General features: G+C 41.0%; 1 protein-coding gene across 1 annotated transcript; it reads left to right on the plus strand.

The window, feature by feature from the left end:
* Positions 1 to 14461: 14461 nt before the first annotated feature.
* Positions 14462 to 25926, plus strand: LOC139754504 (uncharacterized). Its single transcript, XM_071671784.1, has 7 exons — positions 14462 to 15035; positions 15650 to 15737; positions 18094 to 18245; positions 20056 to 20247; positions 20502 to 20987; positions 21670 to 21742; positions 23994 to 25926. The coding sequence occupies exons 1-7, from the start codon at positions 14862 to 14864 to the stop codon at positions 24140 to 24142; spliced, it is 1314 nt and encodes a 437-aa protein (XP_071527885.1). The 5' UTR covers positions 14462 to 14861; the 3' UTR covers positions 24143 to 25926.
* The last annotated feature ends 276 nt before the right edge of the window (positions 25927 to 26202 follow it).

Raw genomic sequence — 26202 nt, forward strand, 5'->3', positions numbered from 1 at the left:
ACAAACATTTCTGCAGACTCGAGGCGGATTCAGATTCGGATTGTCTTAGAATGATTGTGTCCTGTCGTAAGAATGACTGTTATCATCATTGTCGGGTCACACACTGCCAGAACTGCAGGAGTCAGCTCTTTCAATTACCTATTTGTATAGTACGGGGAGGAAATTGTAGTCATGGGTCCCCATCTTGTGAACATTTCTTCCATGCATATTTTGATTTGTTAGGTAATAACTATAATTCTAGTCGCCACTGTTACGATACCAAAGAACTAGGTACAGCTGCAAGTGGACAAGACTGTAAAATGAGTCAAAGAAATCCTAACAAACTAACAGCCGTGAGACACATGCAATAAGAAATCTGATGTACACATCCGTAAGTTATGCACTTTGAACAGTAGAAAAGTAAACAAACAAATATTCTGAGATCCGCTAATTATTCAAATGAGGAAAATAATATTGTTATTGATAAAAAAAAATAATTCTCATTGCCTAGCAGCAAGTAATACAGGAAATGGAAACTAGATGTCATAAATAAGAACCGATTACAATACACTAAAAACAGTTCTGACACTTTTGAACGCTGTAGTAAGACCACAGCTTAAATATGCAATCCATTTCTAGTCCCCAAACTTCAAGAAAAACTGAATCTGGAAAAATAAAAAGAACAGGCTTCAAAGGTGATTTCAGTTTTTGAGAAATCTGGCTAAGATCATATATATATATATATATATATATATAATATATATATATATATATATATATATATATATATATATATATATCCCCCGCTCCCGTCCCCTCTAGTCGCTTTCTGCGACACGCGAGGAATACGTGGGAAGTATTCTTTCACCCCTATCCCCAGGGACAATATACACATATATATACATATACACACACGCACACATACACACACACACGCACACACACACACACATACATATATATACATATGAAAAATGTAAGAAACAATTTAGAAAACAAACTTTTAGCTTGAAATGAATGAAAAAATGAATGACACATAATGGTTCAACCTCTGGCTATGGAAAAGGAAATGTACAATTTATTCACACAAACGTCAATAGCAGTTCTCATCAATTTCACCACTGTATCAATAAGCTTCAATGTCTAAGCTACATTTTTCTCCAACTTCACTATTTTCTTGTCCAAACACCATGCATGAAAACTATCACTCCATTAACACAACTATAACATTTATTTCCCTTTTAAAAGTTCTGGGGAAGTCTGTCTCGATACACTGCGGCGAGGCGACGCGACGCTGACACAATCACTGTCACAATATCACTTCTGCCTCCTCAAGTCAATCTCTCAGCCACAGTGAGAATGGACTTGTTGATACTTTCCCTTGGTGTTGCACAGGTCCTTGATGACCCGGATGGTGCCAGCGTACAGCTTGTTGAAGTACTCGCGATGCTTCGGTGTGAGGCAGCGACGGGTGTAGTTGTCGATACATTTCCAGTCTGAATTATGTTCACCATTTCTCAGACCAACTTCGACCCCCCGATTCTCCAACGCGACACAACACCACAGGACGTACGCAGCTCTTTCTTTACTCGGAAGAGATGCTCCTTCAACTTCGAATTCGTTAGACGCTTCTTAGTATGAACGTGGAGGAGGTACCACCCTCCTTGAGGCAAGACACTTGAGTGCTCTCATGACGGCTTCCTCCCTCCCTCTTGCGACGTCATATATATATATATATATATATATATATATATATATATATATATATATATATATATATATATATATATATATATATATATATATATATATATAATCAGCTGGTGGCTGATTCATGTGAGAAACTGCAGAAGCTGGTGACTGAGTTTGGTAAAGTGTGTGAAAGAAGAAAGTTAAGAGTAAATGTGAATAAGAGCAAGGTTATTAGGTACAGTAGGGTTGAGGGTCAAGTCAATTGGGAGGTGAGTTTGAATGGAGAAAAACTGGAGGAAGTGAAGTGTTTTAGATATCTGGGAGTGGATCTGGCAGCGGATGGAAACATGGAAGCGGAGGTGGATCATAGGGTGGGGGAGGAGGCGAAAATTCTGGGAGCCTTGAAGAATGTGTGGAAGTCGAGAACATTATCTCGGAAAGCAAAAATGGGTATGTTTGAAGGAATAGTGGTTCCAACAATGTTGTATGGTTGCGAGGCGTGGACTATGGATGGAGTTGTGCGCAGGAGGATGGATGTGCTGGAAATGAGATGTTTGAGGACAATGTGTGGTGTGAGGTGGTTTGATCGAGTAAGTAACGTAAGGGTAAGAGAGATGTGTGGAAATAAAAAGAGCGTGGTTGAGAGAGCAGAAGAGGGTGTTTTGAAATGTTTGGTCACATGGAGAGAATGAGTGAGGAAAGATTGACCAAGAGGATATATGTGTCGGAGGTGGAGGGAACGAGGAGAAGAGGGAGACCAAATTGGAGATGGAAAGATGGAGTGAAAAAGATTTTGTGTGATCGGGGACTGAACATGCAGGAGGGTGAAAGGAGGGCAAGGAATAGAGTGAATTGGAGCGATGTGGTATACCGGGGTTGACGTGCTGTCAGTGGATTGAATCAAGGCATGTGAAGCGTCTGGGGTAAACCATGGAAAGCTGTGTAGGTATGTTTATTTGCGTGTGTGGACGTATGTATATACATGTGTATGGGGGGGGGGGGTGGGCCATTTCTTTCGTCTGTTTCCTTGCGCTACCTAGCAAACGCGGGAGACAGCGACAAGCCATTTCCCGCATTAGCGAGGTAGCGTTAAGAACAGAGGACTGGGCCTTTGAGGGAATACCCTCACCTGGCCCAATTCTCTGTTCCTTCTTTTGGAAAATTAAAAAAAAAACGAGAGGGGAGGATTTCCAGCCCCCCGCTCCCTCCCCTTTTAGTCGCCTTCTACGACACGCAGGGAATACGTGGGAGGTATTCTTTCTCCCCTATCCCCAGGGATAATATATATATATATATATATATATATATATATATATATATATATATATATATATATATATATATATATATATATATATATATATATATATGACGTTAGGGGAGTGGGGAGGAATGGGATGTATTTAGAGAAGCAGTGATGGCTTGCGCAAAAGATACATGTGGCATGAGAAACGTGGGAGGTGAGACCTTTCCATGGTTTACCCTAGACGCTTCACATGCCCTGGTTCAATCCATTGACAGCACGTCGACCCCGGTATACCACATCGTTCTAATTCACTCTATTCCGTGCATGCCTTTCACCCTCCTGTATGTTCAGGCCCGATCGCTCAAAATCTTTTTTACTCCATCCTTCCACCTCCAATTTGGTCTCCCGCTTCTCCTTCCCTCCACCTCTGACTCATATACCCTCTTTGTCAATCTTTCCTCACTCATTCTCTCCATGTGTCCAAACCATTTCAGCACACCCTCTTCTGCTCTCTCAGCTACACTCTTTTCATTACCACACATCTCTCTTACCCTTTCATTACTTACTCGATCAAACCACCTCACACCACATATTGTCCTCAAACATTTGATTTTCAACACGTCCACTCTCTTCCGCACAACCCTATCTATAGGCCATGCCTCACAATCATATAACACTGTTGGAGCCTTCCACACATTCTTCAATGCTCATAGAGCCTTCGCTCCCTCACCCACCCTGTGACTCACTTCCGCTTCCATGGTTCCATCCGCTGCTAAGTCCATTCCCAGACATCAAAAACATATCACCTCCTCCAGTTTTTCTCCATTCAAACGTACCTTCCAATTAACTTGTCCTTCAGCCCTACTGCACCTAAAAACTCTGCTCTTATTCACAATTTCTTCCACACACTATACCAGACTCAGTCACCAACTTCTGCAGTTTTTCACTCGAATCAGCCACCATATATATATATATATATATATATATATATATATATATATATATATATATATATATATATATATATATATATATATATATATATATATATAACTTTTTGTATCATATTCATAGCTTGATAAATCAGGACAACCTGGCTCGTTGAGGGAGGAGCCGTAAAGTTTCAGATGTGTTACCTGAAAGCTAATGAAAAAATCAGTAAGTCGCTTGGCCTAGTGCCATCTCATTCTATATTCTCAAGGAATGGGAAAAAAATCTTTGGAAGACCATTTGAAATGTTTAGGTTTATCTGACGAAGAATCGAAGGAAGACAGTGGGAGAGAAGGAATTTACCCTTATATCAGGAAGGAGATAAAGGAAAGTGTTGAACAACGATGCGGTATTACGACAGTGTGATATGTAGGCAAATGAAAAGGCTACTCAAGAAGCAGAAAGACAATCAATTCTGGAGGATAAACTGCCTTAGCAGAAGACAAGGAGAGGTCGAACGAATAACTTTCTGCAATGACTTCTTTTGAGCCTGTGATAGAGTAACCGCCTGAAGGCATTTGACGCTGTACCCCATATAAGAATAATCAGAGAACAATACGAAGAACATTCTCCCAAGAAAGCACTGATTATTACAGGGTTGGAAACAGATGACGCACGCCAAACTGGCCAAAGGAAGGTTACGGTGCTCCGCAGGAATCTTTCCTGGATCTGCTATTATTCTTGATCCTATTTGACAACTCGCCAGAGAGACTTGATTCATATCTAAATATGGATAAAACGATATTAAACATATGATGGAAATAGGTGACTCAAACTTCAATAACCAAGAGAAAAAGACAAGCTCCAGCAATGGTCAGATGCTCAGCTCATTAATGGTATTCAACACAAACACATGCAAAGTTATGAAGGCGGTTGAATACCATACGGGAAATAGGCTTTAAGAAAAGACAAAAACCTTTCATTTTCCTCACTGGATCGTAAAATGTGGATATCGATCAGCTCTTTCAGACGGGAAGGAATAGTTTAACTGGATGACACGACCATAAGTCATACGAAGACGATTCACGAAAGATGTGAGAATGCATTACTACAGCAACTTATCAGTAGAGAATTGGAATAAATTAGATTTAGAGAAGGATAATACAGTGATTAATGTAACATTTCAGTACATACTGTATAACAGAATATAAAAGTTAAGAAACAGCTTCCCATGACTTTGAAACTCCCTCCTCATAGTCACAAATAAATAATGCACATTACAAACACAAAATAGTTTAAGTATAAAGTATTTGGACAAGATGTTAAGAAGTGGTGGATGAATGGAATAAACTGAGTTATAGATATGTCGATGTTAACATCTTACAAGCTCAGAAACCTGCCTGATGGTGGGGAAAGTTCAAGAGATGCGTTTCCCCCTGCCAGACAAATAGTTGAATACATATAACATATCAGTTTCATTGCCTGAAATGTGTAACACTTCCAAAAGAAGTTTATGGCAAGTATATTTCTTAAGACTAAAGACAACGTGAAGAGTGAAATACATTTTTCATGTACTCTATGACCCATATTTTGTTTTATATTTAATTATCGGTGGGTTGTAATGACTATCACAGATTAAGCAATCAAATTCTGAGTCTCTGCATCTAGTTATGGAAATAAGAATTCAATTAGATGATCAATAAGATTAATAATGTATGCCTGATGGTGCAAGAGACGACGGTAGAAAAAATTCGTTTCAGGATAAGCGGAGAGATGAGTCGGCAAGACTGATCGCAAATGAGCGCGGTTTACCTAACGGCAGTGTGTTAATACGTAGGATCGTGAGATGATGCTTGCCAAATCCCGCGAGACCTGAATTAGAGCATGAATACGTTGATTCTGTCGTAAGTAGGATGAACGTGCCATAACCCGGCCGTAGGTGATCAATGCAAGTGTGTGCCAGACGTCCAGGCTGGTGAAGCTTCTTGGTGGAGAGTTCCTTGCAAGTGTATCCTGTCTCACCTGGAATATACTCACGGACACATTAGGCCAATGATTCCCTGCATTCCCAAAATTTCTTTAACTTGCATGTAAGTCGGTAGGTGAACACGCATACTATGGAATTTATAAGCAGCATCTAAGTATAGAGTGAAATCAACGTGAATGTTTCCAGGTGGTGGAAAGGTCTCGATGACGCTGACTCTAGATCTAGAGCTGTGGTTGTTGGTGCTACCATTCCCCGGGAGGGTAGACTCAACCATACCTAGGCTTAACCATGCCCCGGGAGTGTAGACTCAGGCATAAGCTTCATACACATGGCAAGAGAAGGGTTAGGTCATCTGCATCCTTTCTCAAACCTAAACTCTCATTTCTTGGACGTTCATCTTGTGCTGATGGTATATTGCAAGAGTTTGTGACATGGGACGAAGACCCAATATTGAACGGTGGATTAAGACTATCATGAAGTAAATGTTAAATAGGAAGGGAAGCATTGCATGTCAGGGCGGGGATTGAGTTTCTTGGTAATGACTAACAGGAAGAGAGAAGTGGTTGCGTAAAGTATGTAGATGTCAGGCTGGTTAGTCAAAGATAACCAGGAAAAACGATTTTTCTTTACTGAGAAAAAAGACCAAGACTGCACTGAAGTAGATGACCTGTGGGAATGAACTGGATTTAACGTAGAAAATGGGGAATATATTGTGGAGTCCTACCCATTCTGTGGAAGGCGATACTAGGTAGCTAAAGTGTTTGACCTTAGTGATTAATTCATATAACAAGTTACACGATGAGACAACTCTTCATAATATGCGAAGTTAGGGTATTTCCCAATTGGTTAGGGGCAAAACGTCATTGTAGATAAAGTGCATGTACTTGTAATGCGTGAGAGGAATTGTTTCTGAATTGCCCACGTCAAGTATTCTATATCCTAGCCGGAGTTAGGCGACAGTTACAGTAGAAGTCCACTGACCTTGTTCAGAAGTCATACATCTAGGTTCCTGCGTCACACCATGATGGTAGAAGAATCGACTACTGTCAAGTTCCTTCCGTCTTCAGCCTAGAGAAATTTGTTCGTTCTTTCTATATGACAGCGTCTAAAGTACATGCAGACAAACCTAAGTTACAGCGAAGTCCATCTTAAGAAGCATATATTCTGATAAGTTCATCGGCCTTAATCGTGTATTCTGAGCTTAATTAGGGAATAAGTTGGAGGAAAATGTACTCCATCATGGATAAGTCCGTCTTTTGTCGTGCTTCTGACACAAGCATATTACAATCATGTTGAAGGGAGTCGCGTTCCCTTCACACTAAGTAGCGGGTCGAGGGCATTTGTCTGGCTAGGACAGACTGCTTTATAATGCCAGCATCCTTTCTATTTTTTCTTTTTCTTTTTTGAGAAAGAATGCATAGTACAAAGTGATTTACTACAGTAGAAGACACCATATTTCTGGAGAGGGCTACATTCTATTCATGCTGCAGTTACCTAGTACAAAGTGATTTACTACAGTAGAAGACACCATATTTCTGGAGAGGGCTACATTCTATTCATGCTGCAGTTACCTAGTACAAAGTGATTTACTACAGTAGAAGACACTCTATTTCTGGAGAGGGCTACATTCTATTCATGCTGCAGTTACCTTGATAATCAAAATTTGTGCAAGATGATAGTGATTTTTGTATTAACTAGATTGCCCTTGATATTGCTGTTCCTCAATTTGATGAGCCATGTGAAATGAACTTGCCAGATACGATACGCTGTAAGACGTGTCTCTCTCCACACACTAGGCGCAGAAGAGCCTCTGAGTGATGTATTAGAATCACTTGCTTTGTTGGTCTATGATGAAATGATATTTGTCTCACAGAGCGATAGCTTTTGTGGCTGCATAATGATTTTGAGCCTTAGGTACATAAATGACTGAGTAAAAGCAGGGCACTTTGTTTTCATAGACACTGTTTTGAGTGATGATTTGATACAGGGCTCCAGCTACGGCTCAGGGTCAGTGTATATATATATATATATATATATATATATATATATATATATATATATATATATATATATATATATATATATATTTTTTTTTCTTTTCTTTTAAACTATTCGCCTTTCCCGCGTTAGCGAGGTAGCATTAAGAACAGAGGACTGGGCCTTTGAGGGAATACCCTCACCTGGCCCAATTCTCTGTTCCTTCTTTTGGAAAATTAAAAAAAAAAAAAAAAAAAGAGAGGGGAGGATTTCCAGCCCCCCGCTCCCTCCCCTTTTAGTCGCCTTCTACGACACGCAGGGAATACGTGGGAAGTATTCTTAATCCCCTATCCCCAGGGATATATATATATATATATATATATATATATATATATATATATATATATATATATATATATATATATATATATATATATATATATATATATATATATATATATATATATATATATAATATGGAAAGGATCACAATTTTGCACGTGATCAAGATATTCCTATGAGTCCACGGGGAAAAATGAAACACGATAAGGGAACTTATTGTTTCATTTTTCCCCGTGGACTCATAGGAATACACACACACACACACACACACATATATATATATATATATATATATATATATATATATATATATCATACAAACCTTCAACAGCCAGGATTGAACCCGGGACCCCTGTGCAAGAGGCAGGAATGCTAACCGATATGCTATGGGCCTGGCTAATAGGAACTAACTATTCGAATACTAAGTACTTGAATATCCTTCGTGTCACATTGATGAGCAACGGGGTCTACACCTGTTATTTCCAAACGGGCGCACATAGCCAGCAGATAGCATTTTACCGAACCTAACTGTACAACGTGGAGGTATATGAATACGAATAAAGTGCACATGAACGCGCACCTTCATAGAACATACAAACCTCCAAAAGCCAGGATCTCTTTTGACGATGGCCTTGAACATGACTTGCGTTAGTGAATTTCAAAGAATGATCTGATGAACAACCAATGGCTATGCCAGCTTTCTTTTTTGCATGTTTCTAAACCTGTTCATCCGTTACGTCAGCAGCTCTGTCTTCACTATCTTTTGAAGTTCAGTTTTTTGTCTAGAACATATTGTTCGGATCTGGACGACATAAAGAGATGGAAAATGATCCTTTATGTATTACTCAGAGAAAAAACAAAGATTTTTTTGAACCCCAAAGGGTCGATACTCAAGTTTGCTTCGAGCGCACCTTCTGAAGTTGTCGTTGCTGTCGAAGCCAAACAAAGCAAATTGGGCGTGATGAAAGTGAGCTTTTATCAGATGATATGTTCGTCTTCACATGTCGCTGACGCACTCGCTGATTCTACGAGCGATCCTTGACTACGACGTAAAGATAGAGTAATCCTTGTACATTCTTCGTCGAAAATAAGCCGATATAAAGCATGGCCTTGGATTTCCCGGCAGACTCCATTAAAAGACGGTTTAGGTCCCTGATGCAGCACAACCGGAGGCTATTCAGACTTGCTGCCACTCGATATTAGGTCATGTTTTCAGCTCTGTCCTAACTATGCCTTTTGCTTTTTGTAAACTGTTTCATTCTGATGAGACCATTATTCTTGCACTCGATGGATTTGGAGACGATAAAAACATTTACTCTACACTCTCAGCTTGAAAAGACCTCATGAATGGTACACACCACATAGGTGGTATAGACCTCATAGATGGTATAGACCACATGGGTGGTATGTGAAAATGAATCAAGATAGAGAAGAGGCTAATCAGGCTGAAGACCATCACCGAGATGTATCAGAGGTTATTCAGCCACCATAAACTACATTAGGAAAACGTATCCTCTACGTAATCCAATATCTAGCGGGGCACAGTATGACTTACCGTGGCTCTGTCGACAGGTTGTATGTGCCGCGTGTGTTCATGGTTTGGTACAACCGTGTTCTGAGAACGAAGAACGTTTCAAGCTTCGTAATACGATACGCGATTACTGTCTTGGAGAGACATTTCAAAACGAGATGATACAGATGATGGCGAAAGCTACGAGAAAACTTATTCTAAGATCAAAGCCAAGTTATACAGTTCGGTAATATTAAAGAAATTGAATAAAGAAATTGACTCTTGTTCATACCTCTTTGATGAACGATAACTCATAGATAAGTAATGAATCTACTTCTTGGTATATGCCATTGGGCAACTTATGCCAGTGTTCAGGAATTTTGTCCATAAAGAAGTATTTCTCTACAGTGGTGTGACACGTTCATCTTAAGTTCTAACCCATTGTCTCTAAGTAAAGGTTCCCTGTATACTTCGAACAGTGTCTACATCTATGTTACCACAATCTTTGAGTATCTTAAAATCTTCTGTTAAGCTACCACGCACTTATCGCGTCTGTAGAGTGAATAGTTTAATTTTCTATCTCCACATACGAATTGGTTCCTCGTCCGTCATTCTTATTGCTTTTTTTTCATCTCTCTCAATCCTAAGTATTTTTCATAATGAGGAAACCAGACCTCTCCCACTTATTCAAGGTATGACCCTACTTGCAGCTTTCAGGTCAAACGAGGTATCTATTTTTGTAAATTAAAGTCCTCGAGATGAATCTAGACACTGTTTTTTGAGCGGGAGATCTATTTTCTGTCTAGCCTTCATATCGTCACTACTGACGACTCTAAGAACCTTGTTTTGTTCAGCCTCTGATGTGGTATTGCAATTCTTATTTTATTTGTATCAATTGCTTGAGTTTCATGATGTATTACTTCACGTTTATCAAAGTTGACTTTGATTTTCTATTTCTCTGCCCACACTTATAATTTCTTTAGGTTCATCTTAAGTCATCCTCGGTTATCATCTTACATCCTCAGGTACCTGCAGATATGATAAACGACTTCGTAAATAACATCTCGTTACTCATGTATTTCGAAATCTGTGGTTACAGCTCATCTGTGAATATAGGTCGTCTGGATTTGATAAACTAATCGGATCCAGTTTTTACTTCGATGTTTTATCTCATCCACTTTGATCTTGATATCAGCTTGTCATGTTCTGCGCCTGAGAAAAGTTATGCGGTTTTGGTAAATTTGTGACGTTTTCTAATATACAGGTTACGCAAAGCTTCACTTTGTACTGATTCCTCATCGTAAATAAGTCATTCATTTTCTTCCATCAATAGTCATAGTCTTTTTTTCTACTATTGTTTCTGTTCCTCATGTATTTACAAAATTCATTTGGATGACTTATAATGCTTTTGAACGTCCGTTTTTCTTAACTTTGTTTACCTACTCGTATTCTATTCCAGCACTCTCTCCGCAGGTCTCGTGACGCACTTGAACTGTTTAATCTTTAAAAGGGTCGTCAGTGCCTGAGTAACTACCTACAAGGATTCTAGCTCTGACGACGATTTTCTAGCAGATGAGCTTGTAGAGGCGCTTCCAATTGCTTTCGAGTTGTCATGCAGAAGAAACACCTCGGCTATGTAAGCGAAGATTTACTCACGGTTGATCCAAACGAAGATTTTCGAGATTGTTTTACGCTGTGGTTGATTTTGCCACAGTGTGGTTGAGGAAAGGTTTCAGCAACCAAAGGAACATATTTGGCTTCAAACATTGCTAACAGGAAATATCAAGCAAAATTCAGTTGGCTTATAAGATTTTTAGGCTCGTTCTCTGTTCATACATACATACATATAAGTGCATGTCGTACGTGACTCAGAATAGTTTGCGACTTCGCTACAAATTCCGCTTCTCGCTTCTTGGGTTTACATTTTCTCTTGGCATCCATATATTCAACAATCATATAACCTTTCCAGGTAATCCAGCTGGTGCATGTGACCGCTAAATGTACGCTTAGTTTAAAGCGTCGTAAGACATAAAGAGGTTTACGCTGCGTGTGTATTGGGCATCACACGATGATCTGCCTCCGGTCCTGCACATGCCTAGGGCCGATCCTGACTGCACTAGTAGCTTAGGGTCCCGCAATGGTTGCGGTTAGCTTTGGCCGAAACAGTGACCAGTGACTTAGGATGGCATGGATGGCGGAGTTAGGTTGAGCCGCTCAAGTTATCCTCTTAACATTCAAAAGTAGTGACGTCAGTGGAGTGACGCTCTTAGTGAAACCTGATTGGCCAGACATATCCGCAAAGAGGATTACTATCAGCAAGACTGGTCAGGAGTAAAACACGAAGCAGGACACACATACACACACACACACACACACACACACACACACACATTGGGCCTATGTTGACACTGTTGGCTCAGCAGGCCCACAGTAGTTTGGAAACATAAAGTCTTCCTCCACCGCTCACTTCCCTGTCAGCCTCCTATACTTCATTTACTGCAACATGGAGAAGCGCAAGACCTCCCTGGCGCTCACCTTCGTAGACGTCACTAAGACTTTCGACCTGGTCAACCATAACATCATCATAAAGAAAGCCGTCGACGTGGGACGACGGGGTGTCTCGTCCCGTGGCCGGCGGACCTCTTGACCGGGAGACTCCAAGCAGTCCGCTTTAGGGAAGACTCATTGGAATCACTACCCCAAACATGAGGTGTACCACAGGGCACCAAGACTGGGCCGCTCTGCTTCCTCATCCTTATCAATGACTCCTTGAAGGACACAACCACTGCTGGAAGTACGAAGACAACCCCAGCTTTAGCGTCACTATCAACAACTTGCCTGACTTTAGTGCCCTTCAGCATCTCAACACCCTTCAGGAGTGGACTACGGTCAAAGATTTCACCATCAACCACACTAAGACTGTGATGATTCACATCAAACTGGGTGTAGACAACATCCTACCCCTTGACATCACACTAGGCCCTTATATCCTCCGGGCGGTCGGAAACGTAAGTTTCGTGTCTGCACGTTCTCCGCCGACTGAAATCACTAAGCATTCCACCAGTTAAGTTCACGAATGTCTTTACCACCTTCATTCTACCTAAGCTCACCCACGCCTCTCCAGCCTTGTCCTCCTTACTAACAGCTACACAGAGGGACCGAGGGACCAACTAGAAAGAGTGCAGTAAAGGGCTTGCAGAATCATCATAGGCCATTCTTACACCACGTACCAAGAGGCCCACATCTCGCCCAACCTGTCCACCATCTCCGACCAACGGCAGCAGCTCACACGGCAGTTTGGCAATACACTTCTGGCACATCCCCGTCACTGAGACCTCCTCCTCCACCCGGAGCCTCTTCCCCACGGACCGCCGTTCGTCACAACAAGCGACTTGTTCCCATCACAGCTCCTACGAACACACATGAAAGCAGTCCTATACCTATCATTGTGACGTATAAACAATACATAAACAACTGCACTGCTAAGCAAATGAACAGCTCAGTTTTCTGTTAGTCAGGATTTATTGTATGTCAACAAGTCTTACTTTAACTATTCATCACTTGACGTTCAACTAAGTGCATAATGTATAAACCATAGTAACTATTCTGTAAACATTCTCGCTCATCTGGTTCCTGATTATCTAGATCCACTAAACTGTTATTTGTTTATCTATTTACATTCCCTGACATACAGGAAGGACTCGGTGAAATTCACGTTCGTCGCGTTCGTAATGTTCAGCAGCGATCTTATGACGCCATGATGGGCGACGATTGTAAATAATGAATTGAGTTCCCGACGCATTTTCGCGAGTGTGGTGCGGACGCGACCACAGAAGATCGAATACATTATATGTAAATACACCAAAATAATCCTGATTTCGTAATCTAGTAATCCAAAGACCCCCACCACTAGCTCGACCATGCAATACTCGGCAAGCTACTGCGTCACATGATTACTGTGTGGCCATTGGCAATTCAAGGATTGGCCATTTTGATAACTGTTTTTCCCTACACCTCGAAGCTTTAAACTCTATACCCATTTATGTCTTTCCCAATAACTATGACCAGACATTTTTTTTTTTAAAGAACTAGTTTTTCACTTCCAATATTCGCAAATACCTTCCTTGTCTTTTTTCTCCCTCTTCATTAACATTTTCATATATTAGTGAAGGTCAGGCCTTAATGTGGACTTCTGTGCTTGACTGGAGCCTCCAACGTAAAAATAAAGAATAAGGAAAGAGTTATAAGAATACTGCGAATAGACTTCAGTTCATAGGCAAGGAAGAAAAGAGGAAGCTAACATAGAGAAGGAAGTCGTACGCTGAGTGATGCCAGACTTGATTTCGTTTCTCAGTGAAAATTTAGTATGAAATTTCTCGCGTCACAAGTTTTTCCAATTCCCGTTAATTACAAATTAATTTTGTAGGAAATATTAGTAAGTTGAATATCACGTAGCGCATGAAAACAGAATAATCATTTCTTTATAGAAATATTCATTTCATTCGTTTATCCTTTATTTTCCGTCGTTCTCGTCATTCTTTTGAATGACATTTTCCTTCGTATGTACGATCTGGCCTCAATGATCAGAGCAGAACACTATGATGACAGTGTACATGACTGCGAGTGTATGAACAAGGATAATGAAGCTATAAGGCTTCCCTCGCTCTGCTCGTTACTGATGAAAGACGCCGTTACTTAAGCTCATCCATCACCCCTCTCCCCGACCCCCCTAATCCCTGCCCCTCACCATCCCTTGCCAGAGGTTCCTAAAGCAAGTGCCTCAGCCCCAGGCCACTCTGACGCTCGTCCTCGCCCCGTCTGGAGCCATCGCTCTCCGCCCCAGGCAGGCATCGACCACGGAAGGCGAACCTCGGGTTACACTACGCTTCGAGTGTGCTTCACATAATCTTCCAGTGTTGCTGGCCATATCTCTGACGTATCAGGGACTTCATCACCAGGATTCTTAGTATTTCCACAAACTTGGATCACAACATCAGAGTATCGTCAAGAATCACAACCTGCTCTACCAAGGATAAATAATTTTCTTACAAAATATGGAAGACTTTTTCGCTACAACTTGACGACTTTACAGCAAAAATCAGTCTCGTTTCTGATCCCATAAGAATTGCTCAAGAAAGTCGCTTAAAGGAAGTGTAGAGTGCTTCAACCGTCAACACTCGCTACCCCTTTAGGTCACTATGACCACCTCTCTTACAATGAGTCAACAGAGCGCGAGGACCTTCCTGCTGCTGACGGTGTTGCTGTCTGCGTCCAGCGTCCCGTCTGTGGAGGCAGTATTTGGCATTCCAGACTTTCTCGAATTCGGTACTTGTGCCAACGTTACGCTCATGGAAAACTTCGACCCTGTTAAGGTGAGATGAAGAGAACAATTTATGAAGTCAAGGGAATAAACGGGGTCCTATGGTGGATAGAAATGGGTCTGATCAAGGAAGAAATGGTTCGTCATTATCATTTGAATGAGCTAAAAGGAAAAATGGAGAACTGGTCTCAGTTTAGGAGAGTAATATCTGTTATCTAGTGACATATGTGTTTAATCAAGGGAAGTAATAGGAACTTGACTCATAACTAAGCTACGATACAGACCAAACTTATGTAGAAAGACAGTAGGGGCGATTGGTACAGACAACCTGGGCGAAGTGGTCACTCTATAACAATATTGACTCACTTACTGTTAACTGGAAGGGAAAAGCTGGGAAGTATAATACGTTAGGGAAATCATCAAGGTAGGATATGTATACACACCACTAAACTTGTAATGATACAGACGTGAAAATATAAACGTAAGCACGAACCTAAGACGTTAACGCCATTCAGGTAACTTTGAGGCAGGGCTTACCGAGAGAGAGAGAGAGAGAGAGAGAGAGAGAGAGAGAGAGAGAGATTGCTGAGTATTCATATTGATTTTACAGAATTGTGTTGATCCTTGTCTCAAATCATCCAGTAAAGTTCCTCCTTCACCCCACAGTACACGGGCCTGTGGTTCGACATAGAGAGCGTGCCGAACGAGTACCAGTTGACGAAGGCGTGCGTCAGCCACAAGTACTCGTGGAAGGGTGAGCACAGTAACTCCTGACTGTTGTATCATTGCTTGAGACTTTGGACTTGAGGGAAACCATCTGCAATAACAATCCTCTGTTTTAATGTTTCATATATTTGTAGAAGTGTATCATTCTTATGTCATTCATGTCTTTAGATTTTTGTAATACAGAAATATGAATGTTTTGAAACACGTTGAATATATCTAAAAAGCGTAGTTTTCTGTGTGATACACAGCAGTCATCCTAGGGAAACAGTGTACAGGATTATTTCTGGTCAAAAGGAGAGAAAATCAAAGCTTCGAAGCAGTTCAAATTCGCTGTGACAACTTGCTGACGAAAGATGAATCTAACATAGTGGATGATAATTATCTGTGGTGATGCGAAAATCTTTTTTTTTTTTTCGTTTGTAAAATTTTCATATTTTGTTCGTCAAATGTTTCGTGGAAAAAATATTTTGAAAATCTTGAAATGCTGAGATATACTATAATTGTCTTCTGATGTTTAGATAAAAATTCAGGTTGGACAAAGTTGGCAAAAAGAAAACAGAGACACTAAGTTCTTATATCTTATATGCAGTGATGATTACTGGAGCTTAATGGTTATATACTTACAGATTCATCCAAAGGGGAGTGAAGATACTAGGTTTCAAAATACTTTGTCTTAAGGTAGATTGTTTGTTGCTGATAGCTGATGTAGAAAGTTTCTGTAGACTCGATTCTTGCAGCAGTAAGCAGCGAATTTGTTCTGTCCTCCTACCCATCCTGCAGACGTTGACGCATTGCATGATACATAATGCGTAAAAGGTTCAGGAAGTGAGCTCCGTTCACTGAACGAACACAATTAGCGGTGCATGGCGTAGCCTTACCATCCGTCAGGCGTGACGTAGGTCAGGTACAGTCTGTTCGAACGTGCCTCGATGTGCTGACGGCTGGTATGAATTAACACTGCGCACGTCATGCTCACAGAGGAATTCCTTCTTTTCAACAGTCACCATCATATTGACTGGCTATGTGGAGGCGGTAGACCTGGTGTGAGAACGCATGCTCGGACGCAGAAAAACAGTGCTATACTTCTTGTTTATATCATCTAGGGAAGGGAAAGACGTAGAGTTAAAAAGAATTTAGAAAGCCACAGCTCAGATGTCAAATGTTTATACTCAAGAAAATTAGGATCCCCATCCAATATAAGGTGAGATGCCTACAAAAAGCCATTAGTTGGTACGTACTTCTGAATAATTTTGTCACCTATACAGAGGAATACAAATGAATTCCAACAAAAGTGGAAGATACCAGAAGGTCACGTATTAGTGTGGTAAAAGTTTGGAGATACACAGCTAATTCAGCGAGAATGACCTGCAAATTATCAATGTGGGTTAAGGAGGCGCAAATAATGCAAGTCTTGGACCTATGACAAATACTTATAAAGTCTGTTCTTAAACGTATATAAATTTCTGCTTTCAACCACTCTGAGTGGCAAATCGCTACATATGTTAACAATCCTATTGAAGAATAAGTACTTCGCCTTATTCGAGGTAAAACGTTTGCCTACGAGTTTATATCCATTACTGAGCGAGATCAGACAAATCAAAGCTTAAGTAATTTAATGAATCAAGATTATCAAAGCCTTTGATGATTTTGAATGCTTAGATCACGTCGTACCCTTCTCTTTCTAAGCTAAATAGATTCGTTTAATCTCCTCTCGCAGGATTTGTTTTTCAGTCCAGAGTTATCATAGTAGCTCAACGCTGCACCATGACCATGACAGGAGTTTCTTCTTCATTTCTTCGAAGTTTTAGTTGGCTGTGTAAGGCATCAGACGGAGGGAGCGCTTTATGGGAAATATACACTTTGCATATATTTTGCTGATTTTTTACGTCTAACATCTTTTTCAGAACATTCTAATCGAAACTACTACATGTAATTAAATGGGTTATCGAAACTGGTTAACTTTGCTGAAGAATTAACATATCATTGAAGGTGTACAGTTGGATGAGTTGTTTCCCAAGGTTTTGCACACTGAGGAAGGCTAGGCCAGCCTATGTCCACCTGTTGCATTCCAATCCAGTTTTCGCTGAGGAAAACATCGAATCATCCCACCTAAACCCAAACTTCACACTCACAATGAACACGGTTCGACATTTTATTGTCAGACTGTCCAGCAAAAAATGTACACTTAAAGGAAAAAAAAAAAAATATATATATATATATATATATATATATATATATATATATATATATATATATATATATATATATATACAGATATATATATATATATATATATATATATATATATATATATATATATATATATATATATATATTGTGTAACATTCATAGATATCTCTGACCGTGCTTCATTATTCCTTCAGATGATCACATGAACGTGGTATCCCGAGGTTTGTCACAGGACGATCAGAAAATCCGAGTGTCGTTAGCTTTCCTGCCAGATGAGGAGCATCTGCCTCAGGACCCTGCACGCATGAAGGTCATCGCGGAGGGCACGCCAGAGTCCCCTTACCTGGTAAGTTAACGCACCAACTGTCTCTCAGGAAGTACTGTCACCTCCCTTATTAATCCACCTCGTAACGTCTTACACCACGTACTGTCCCTTCCTTGTTAATGTACCAGGTGCTTTCTCTTCCCTATGTTCTCTGCTGCCTATTTCCTTGTTCTTATTACCTTATCTCACCAACAATTGTTGTCGCATTATTGCAACTTTAACAGGCATTGTTTCCTGTTGTTTTCCTCTCAGTCGTATCTCACCTGGCATAAAAAAAGTTCTGTCCTATATCATATTACAACTCTACTTTTTACTTTGTATCAAACAATGTTCGAACTGAGCTAACTCCAGGTATTACACTCTTGGTATCAGACACCAACACCAGTCGGAAAAAGTCCTTCACCAGTTATGTGATGGGCACAGCAGCATGTAAGGCAATGCACTTTACAAAATAACTGGAGGGAAATGTATGGGATCAGAATATTGATAAAACTAAAGTTAAGTATACCAACAGTTATCATACTCATTTTGATAATGATATGATAATACCCGATAAAGTTTATTTCTGATTACGAAAAACAGGTGATATTCAAATGTGTAGGCCCTGAGGATAGCAACACAGATTATCGTAAAGAATCACACGTCATCTTGTTACGCACCAAATTCGTTTGGTTTTCGTGTAAAGCCTGAAAACGATTCAAACTATAAAGTTATCACTGATTAAAAAATCCTTAAATTGTAACATGGTAAGAGTATTTTCTTATCTTTTATTGTTGTAGCTATATATGACTACAAAATGATGTTGTTATTACAGATTGAACCACTGCATTATTAAACATTTTCAAAATGTTCTGACTCTAATAAAAAAGTTGATTGTGTAGGCGTTAGCCCTATCAATTGCCACGGCCATTAAGAGATAAAACAGATATTCTCACAACAACGGACTATCAGTTTATAGATTAATCATACATATGATTGGTAAGGTAAGACAAACATTAAGGACCACATACATACATTGTGAGAGAGTACACAGCCTTAGAATTCCTGAAATTTGAAAAAGTTTAGAAACTTTATGGTTGATGGACGTAACTTGAAATTGACAATTTATGAAGGAGGACCCCAGAGGCATCCGAACAACCTCTTTGCTCAACGCCAGATAAAAAAAAGAAGAAAAAAAGCTGAAACAACACAATATGTGCCTTGCATATGCTGTACAAATTACGTAATAACAAATTGTGGAAGGTGACTGAAGCTGGACATCAGGGAGAGACGGCTTGACAGCTGTTGCTGCCAAGACATGCAACATACTAGTGGTGAGATCCAAACGAACTGGGTAAATGTGTTGTTGGATGCACTGGATATCAACAATGTGGTCATTAAGTTGATATTCGTGCCATAAGTGAAAATTAATGTGTGCGTATTTTGTTTCAGGATATGGGCGTTAAGGAACGCTTCCTTATATACAATAGCTTAGTTGGCAATCAATTTGCTAAGTCATTAATTAGGCAAGCACTCATTGACGGCTAGTCTCGTCATCGTCAGCTTGGCAAGGCACGGCTATCCAAGCTAGTTAACATACTAACATTTAACGTTAACCAACCCACTTATATGTGTTATATTATGGTTGAGATTGTGCGTGTTGCGGTGTTGATATGAAACCTCTAACTGTTTTCCAAGTACAGGGGAAAACTAAGACCTGTACTGACTCTATGAGTGAGGATATGATGGCTGCTCCTCAAGTAACTGGTCTCGCTTTGTATTGTTCAGATATTTTTACCATATGATAAAATCTCTGTTTTTCTATGATTTTAACCTCCTGCTCTCCTCTCAGGTCATCGACACCGACTACCGCACTTTTTCCTGTGTGTACTCCTGCCTGGAGTACTTTAGTTTCCGTGCAGAGTTCTTCTGGTTGTTTGGTCGAACACCTACCTTGCCGGAACACACCGCCAACCGTTGCCACGAGAGACTCACTGCCATGGGAATTGACTACACCAAGATGGCAGTCATCAGGCAGGGCGAGGTGTGACACCCTCTCCTCTTCATCCATGTCAGACATTCAATACTTGATTTCGTTTGAATTGTTACAGACTTTATGAATAGAGTTGATGATAATTGTTAGTTGGATGATTGAGTATGTCGAGTGGAGATGAGTGTACGTTATATCGAACATAAGAAATGGATTGTAGTGACAGTCAAGTAATTTAATATTATCTTAATTTTGTCTATGTACATATGTGTACACATATACAAACTGTGAGTATCTGTCTCCCTCAGACCTGTCCTTATAACAAAAAGCTAGAGCAGTTGCTGAAGAACAATAACCAACTGATGGACAGAACACTGGGCCCAGAGTTACCAAGAGAGATCGTCACGACCCCAGCAACTACCAATCCTCCAGCCACCAACCCAGCAACAACCCGCCCTCCCACCACCACCCCAGCAACCACTCGCCCTCCTGCAACCACCCCAGCAACCACTCGCCTTCCCACCACCACCCCAACAACCACTCGCCCTCCCACCACTACCCCAGCAGCCACTCGCCCTCCCACTACCACCCCAAGAACCACTGACCCTCCCACCACTACCCCAGCAACCACCCGCCCTCCTACCACCACCGCAGCTGCCTCAAGTCCACCCAGTGTGGCAGAGAGCGTTCCTTCATCTATCACCATTACTACCACAGCACGCAGGCCGCGGCCTAGCTTTACCATAACCAGTGGAAGAGCCGCCCAAGGGATCCTGCCCGACACGACGGAGGAGGTAAGTATGTCTCCGTCGCCCTCTGTTGCAGGCAAAGTAATATTGTCATTTGTACCCATATTTGATCAACCATTCTCTTGAGAAGGAGACCTGGAATTAAGAAAATTTTCTGTGCAAACTAATTAGTTAATCATGGGTGAACATGAACAAAGAATAAAACGTTTTGATAAGCGTAAAGAAGAAAGAAAAAGAATTTTTAAATACAATACCGAGATTTTGAGATGTATGAATGATACATGTTTCTCGTGGATAATTAATTACTGGATGCTGATGGTAATGTGAAATGTAACAAGAAGACAATATCATGGCATTTTGCATGACCACATAACTCTTGAATCACAGTGTGGAGAATACTCAAAATATAAGATCAACTAGATTTAGAATAGTTGTAAAGTCTCCTTTAGATGATGATTATGGGAGTGTGGCTGATGGTCATCACCAATGACGTTGCCGTCGACATGCTTCCGCTAAGAGAGGTTTGGAAGTCTAATGCCTTACTCGAGCGGCTCGTGCGGTAGGCTGCACACTGATGTGCAGGAGTGAGTGAGGATGGCGGACATTACCGTGCTCAGGCGACGCACGGCTCCGACTCACCAGCTCTGTTGTCATGTTCGGAGTGAACTACTCATGAGAAAACATTACATTTCACCTTAACTGGACATCTTTTTTTTTTCCCCCTCAGGATATGGATGAACAGAGTGGCGAGGAGAAAATCACAGCTAGCAGGCAGCAGACAGTTTACAGCAATGCTAAAGGTAGGCACCGTGCTGAACCTGCGTCCGCTGGGAGGGGGTCCGGGGGTCCTCATTCCCACCGTTGCTCTCAGATCAAGCGGCGCCATGCCTGGCTCGTGTGTGTGGGTTCTGCATTTTTGTCTGTTAACCACCCATCCACGCCTGGCGGACGGGTCTGATGGACCACTCCTGCGGAAGGTTAGGGTGTGAGCGAGTGAGAAAGCTTAATGAGTGGTGGGATGAGGAAGTAAATTTGTTAGTAAAAGAGAAAAGAGAGGTGTGTGGACGTTACCCGCAGGGAAAGAGTACGAGTGATTGGAAAAGAAATGTACAAGGAGAGCGGCAGTTGGCCAAGATCAAGGTGTGAGACTAAAAAGAGAGGGTAAATGAGAGTTTGGGGTGAGTGAGTATGAGCAAACTTGAGAAAGAATAAGGAAATGTTTTAGGAGGATGTTATTGATGTGAGGGGAACAAGAGAACATATTAGGACATCATTGAAGGGAACAGAACAGGCAAAGAGGTGAAGGTGAGATGGAATGAGTATTTTGAAGGAATGTTGAATGTGTTAGATGATAAGCTGGCAGATGTGGGATGTTTCTGACGTGGAGGTATGCGAAACGACAGTCATAGCAAGTGGTTCGGAGAAAAGAGAAGAGGTGATGAATATGGTGTGGCAAAGCAACAAGAGTGGATGGAACTGCCATTGAATTTTTCAAGACAGGAAGTGATAGCGGAGTTAACTGGTATATCCTGAGTGTGGCTCAAGGTAAGGTGTCAGAGGATTGTCAGAGTACCCGTATATTGCCACGGTAAAATGACAAGGAAGACAATAGTGAATGTTCGAATCACAGTCGTATAAATTTGTTAAGTAAACCCCGTAAGTTGTATGGAAAACTGGTGATTGATAGGATGGCGGCTTGCATGTGACTGGGGAGGATGGACGTGGCTTTAAGACTTGTAGAGGATGTGTAGATCAGGAGTATATGGAAGGAGAAAGTTGAGACTTAATGTATATGTAATCAAGGATGTAAAGGTTAGCAGGGGAGAGAGTCAGGGTGGTTGGAGTGTAGTTTAAGTGGGGAGAACCTGGAGGAAGAGGAGTGTTTTAAAAGCCTAGGAGGAGTGGACATTGCAAATGATGAATCCATGAAAGCTGAAATGAGCCGTAGGATCATAGATCCTGGGCGCACTGACTGTGAGGGCAAAGATGGGTATGTCTGATGGTATTGTTACCCCGATAGTGTTGTATGGATGCGAGACGTGGGTCATAGGCAGAAATGGACACAAGAAGGTGTTGGCAATGAAATGCTTGAGGATAATATGCGTTGCGAGGAGGGTTGATCGAGGAGAAAATGATAGGATAAGAGGATGATGTGGTAGTAAGAAGTGTTATGAGGTGATATTGGCGAGAATGATTCTGTAGCTTCTCCCCGAAATGTGGATAAGATCAATATGATGGTTGGAGAAGGTTGGGTGGACTAATGTGTTCAGTGCCTGTGGATAGGATGATCATATATGTAGCCTTTGCCATGTGATGGATAAGGGGAACTAGTTGGTGTGTGTGTGTGTGTGTGTGTGTGTGTGTGTGTGTGTGTGTGTGTGCGTGTGTGTGGTGTGTTGCAAACGAGATCTGAATATGAATAGTGTTACCTTCAACGTCTTTGTTGGTCGTCCTTTTTGTGCGTTTAAATCTGAAACAAAAAGCAAAAAAAAAACGATCATTTAGTATTGAAACTGTCAGGTAATCAGATGTGATTATAGGCCGATACCAGGATAAGGAGGCAGACAAGACATTCGCTGGATGATGGGTCGTCAAGAAGCTCACTGTAATACTGGCATTACCCTGTTAAACTCAATGACACGCTCACTACAAAGGCTTCACATCGTAAGATGATTACCTCGTTTAAACCCACGTCTGCAAATCTACCACGATCTGATTAGCATAAGTCCAAGTTCACAGTCGAATGTTGAGTATATACCGTCAGTTTCACGTATAATCATGAGTAATTTTGGCCTCCATTGACGTGTATGAATGTGCACGTTTGTTGATGTGCCTTTATGTTTCGTTGTGTATACGTATGTGTATGAGTATCAGTCTGTATGTTCTGCATTCATACATCAGTGTGTGTGTGTGTGTTTGTAACTCTGATAAATGTATATTGACACTAACTATACATGTACGCACATATATTCATAAAGGCTGTTACACACGATTCACGTATATTTTCTTATATACTAAAAACACTGTAAAGTCGTTCTTTCTCTTCTGCAGAGGTGACGCCCTCCGGCGAGGCATGGAAACAAGAGCAGGCGACACAGGGCAGCACAGCGGGCATGACCAGTGGGGTAGGGCCAATGGCCATACTCATGCCCCTGCTGGAGATATGGGTGGTGACCATGACCTGCATGATGGCTCTATAGGACCACGAGCCACCTGTCTCGTTCTGCGGCCATCCCATCCATTCCTCTTCCTTATGTTGTGGATCCGAACCTGCGAACTGTATTCCTTATATAGTTAAAATAAGGTGTAATTGAATTCCTTTTAATTCTTCGTCTACTTTCCGTCTTACTGTTCTTTCATTAAGCATTATTTTCATCTTTTGTCCATGAAAATCGTAGATTTTCTTCCCCCGACGATCAGTATCCTCCTCATAACTGAACCCTTCCTCTTTCTTAATTGCCACAGTCCTAAGACATTATAACTAACTGACAAACACCGTATGTTTAGATGAAGGCCAGATAACAGAGAGATCGTGTGTGGTTTAAGAATTATCTGTCACACCCCGACGTAGACGGCCTTCATGACCTTGGTAGACGGTAGGTCTACAGCTCATGTAACCAACTTAATCTCTCTGTGAAAAAGAGAACCGAGCTGTCTGATGACCAGGTCACTAGCCAGGCTAAGGCCTAAAGTATCTTCAACAACAACAACAACAACGTTACTCTGGTCGAATCATTTGACTTGACTGCTGACAACGTAGCATATTAGTTCAACTCAGGGCTGCATGTAACGTTCCTGTTTATATTCTATTTCCTTCACCTTTCATCATCGCACTCCTGAGAGACCTCTAAGGAACCCCTGTAAATTATTTAGCTTCCAAAGCCCGTCTCTCTCGTCAACAGCCAAGAGAAATAATCTTACTCTAATCTCCAGCCACGAGGATCTAAGAGGGGGTCATTTTGTACTCTCGATGCTGAAGCTTCTTTCATCATGAACTACATCGTCACTGGCACAGATAATACTCCACAACTTCAGGTTCTTCCTCCAATGAACCCAGACTTGTAAGCATCAACTATGACGTTTCTAAAATGGAGTCATGCAGAACTTGTTAACATAATGATGTAGCAAAGACATAATGCCAGACGTCCGAGACATTATGATCATAGATGCACCACTCTAGCACCGTCCCTCCTTACTATTACGTGCAGGGATCAAAGTCATCATGTCTGTTCTCTCATGGAGACACGTTGTATCAAGATGGTTCCGCTGACTCAACATGTGACTATTGGTTTGAACAGCTCAGGAAGTTCTACATACCACCAGCCACACTAGAGACAAAGGAAGACTGTCTGTGTGGCTTAACGGCTTAGTGCTTCACAAAGTGGTGCCAGGGCGAGGCTTTGCCGAACATCAGTGTGAAGGAGCAGAACTACTGAGCACAACAGTGTGCTGGGGAATGTTTGCCTCCTTCTTTTAGACTTTGAAATACAAGAAGGGAGGGGAGTTTCCAGCCCCCCGTTCCCAACCCTTTTAGTTGCCTTCCAAGACACACAGGTAATACTGTGGTAGAATTCTTTCTCCACCACCCCAGGAGACTGTGGTTCAGGTGTATTGCGCATGACAGCAAGAGAATGTGAGTAAATGCGGCCATTCTTATTCTGTTCGTGGCGCTATCTTACTAACGGGGAAAAAGCTATCAATATATATATATATATATATATATATATATATATATATATATATATATATATATATATATATATATATATATATATATATATATGTATATATATATATATGTGAAAGCATTTCACTATCGTCAGAAACTTTGACACGTACGTCCCAGTTTAGAAAAACCAGCAGCTCAGCATATTTTTTCTATAACTGTAATACCTACAGAGTATGTGCATCCTCTGATGGATGTCACATCTGTGCGTCATCAACAGTATACCAAAGGTAATGTAAACAACAAATAAAAAAGTATCATTCATTTTGTTTGTTTATTTAAGAGTAGAATTTGTCCTCATTACATTGTGTTCCAGCTTGGGATAAGTACAGATAAATATGATGAAAACTAACAAAATGTTCACCAAAATTAACAAAATGTTCACCGTTGTTATGTGATCATCACGGCAGATGCGAACGGCTCTAGGCACCGACATGAGCTCCAGTTCAGTATAAAGTGCAGGACGTGCATAACACAGTTACCATCGTCCTGCATCAAGTACTTCTTTAATTTTTAGTCAAACAAGTGTTGTAT

The sequence above is a fragment of the Panulirus ornatus genome, chromosome 17 (assembly GCF_036320965.1).
Source record: "Panulirus ornatus isolate Po-2019 chromosome 17, ASM3632096v1, whole genome shotgun sequence".
NCBI classification, from domain to species: Eukaryota; Metazoa; Arthropoda; class Malacostraca; order Decapoda; family Palinuridae; genus Panulirus; species Panulirus ornatus.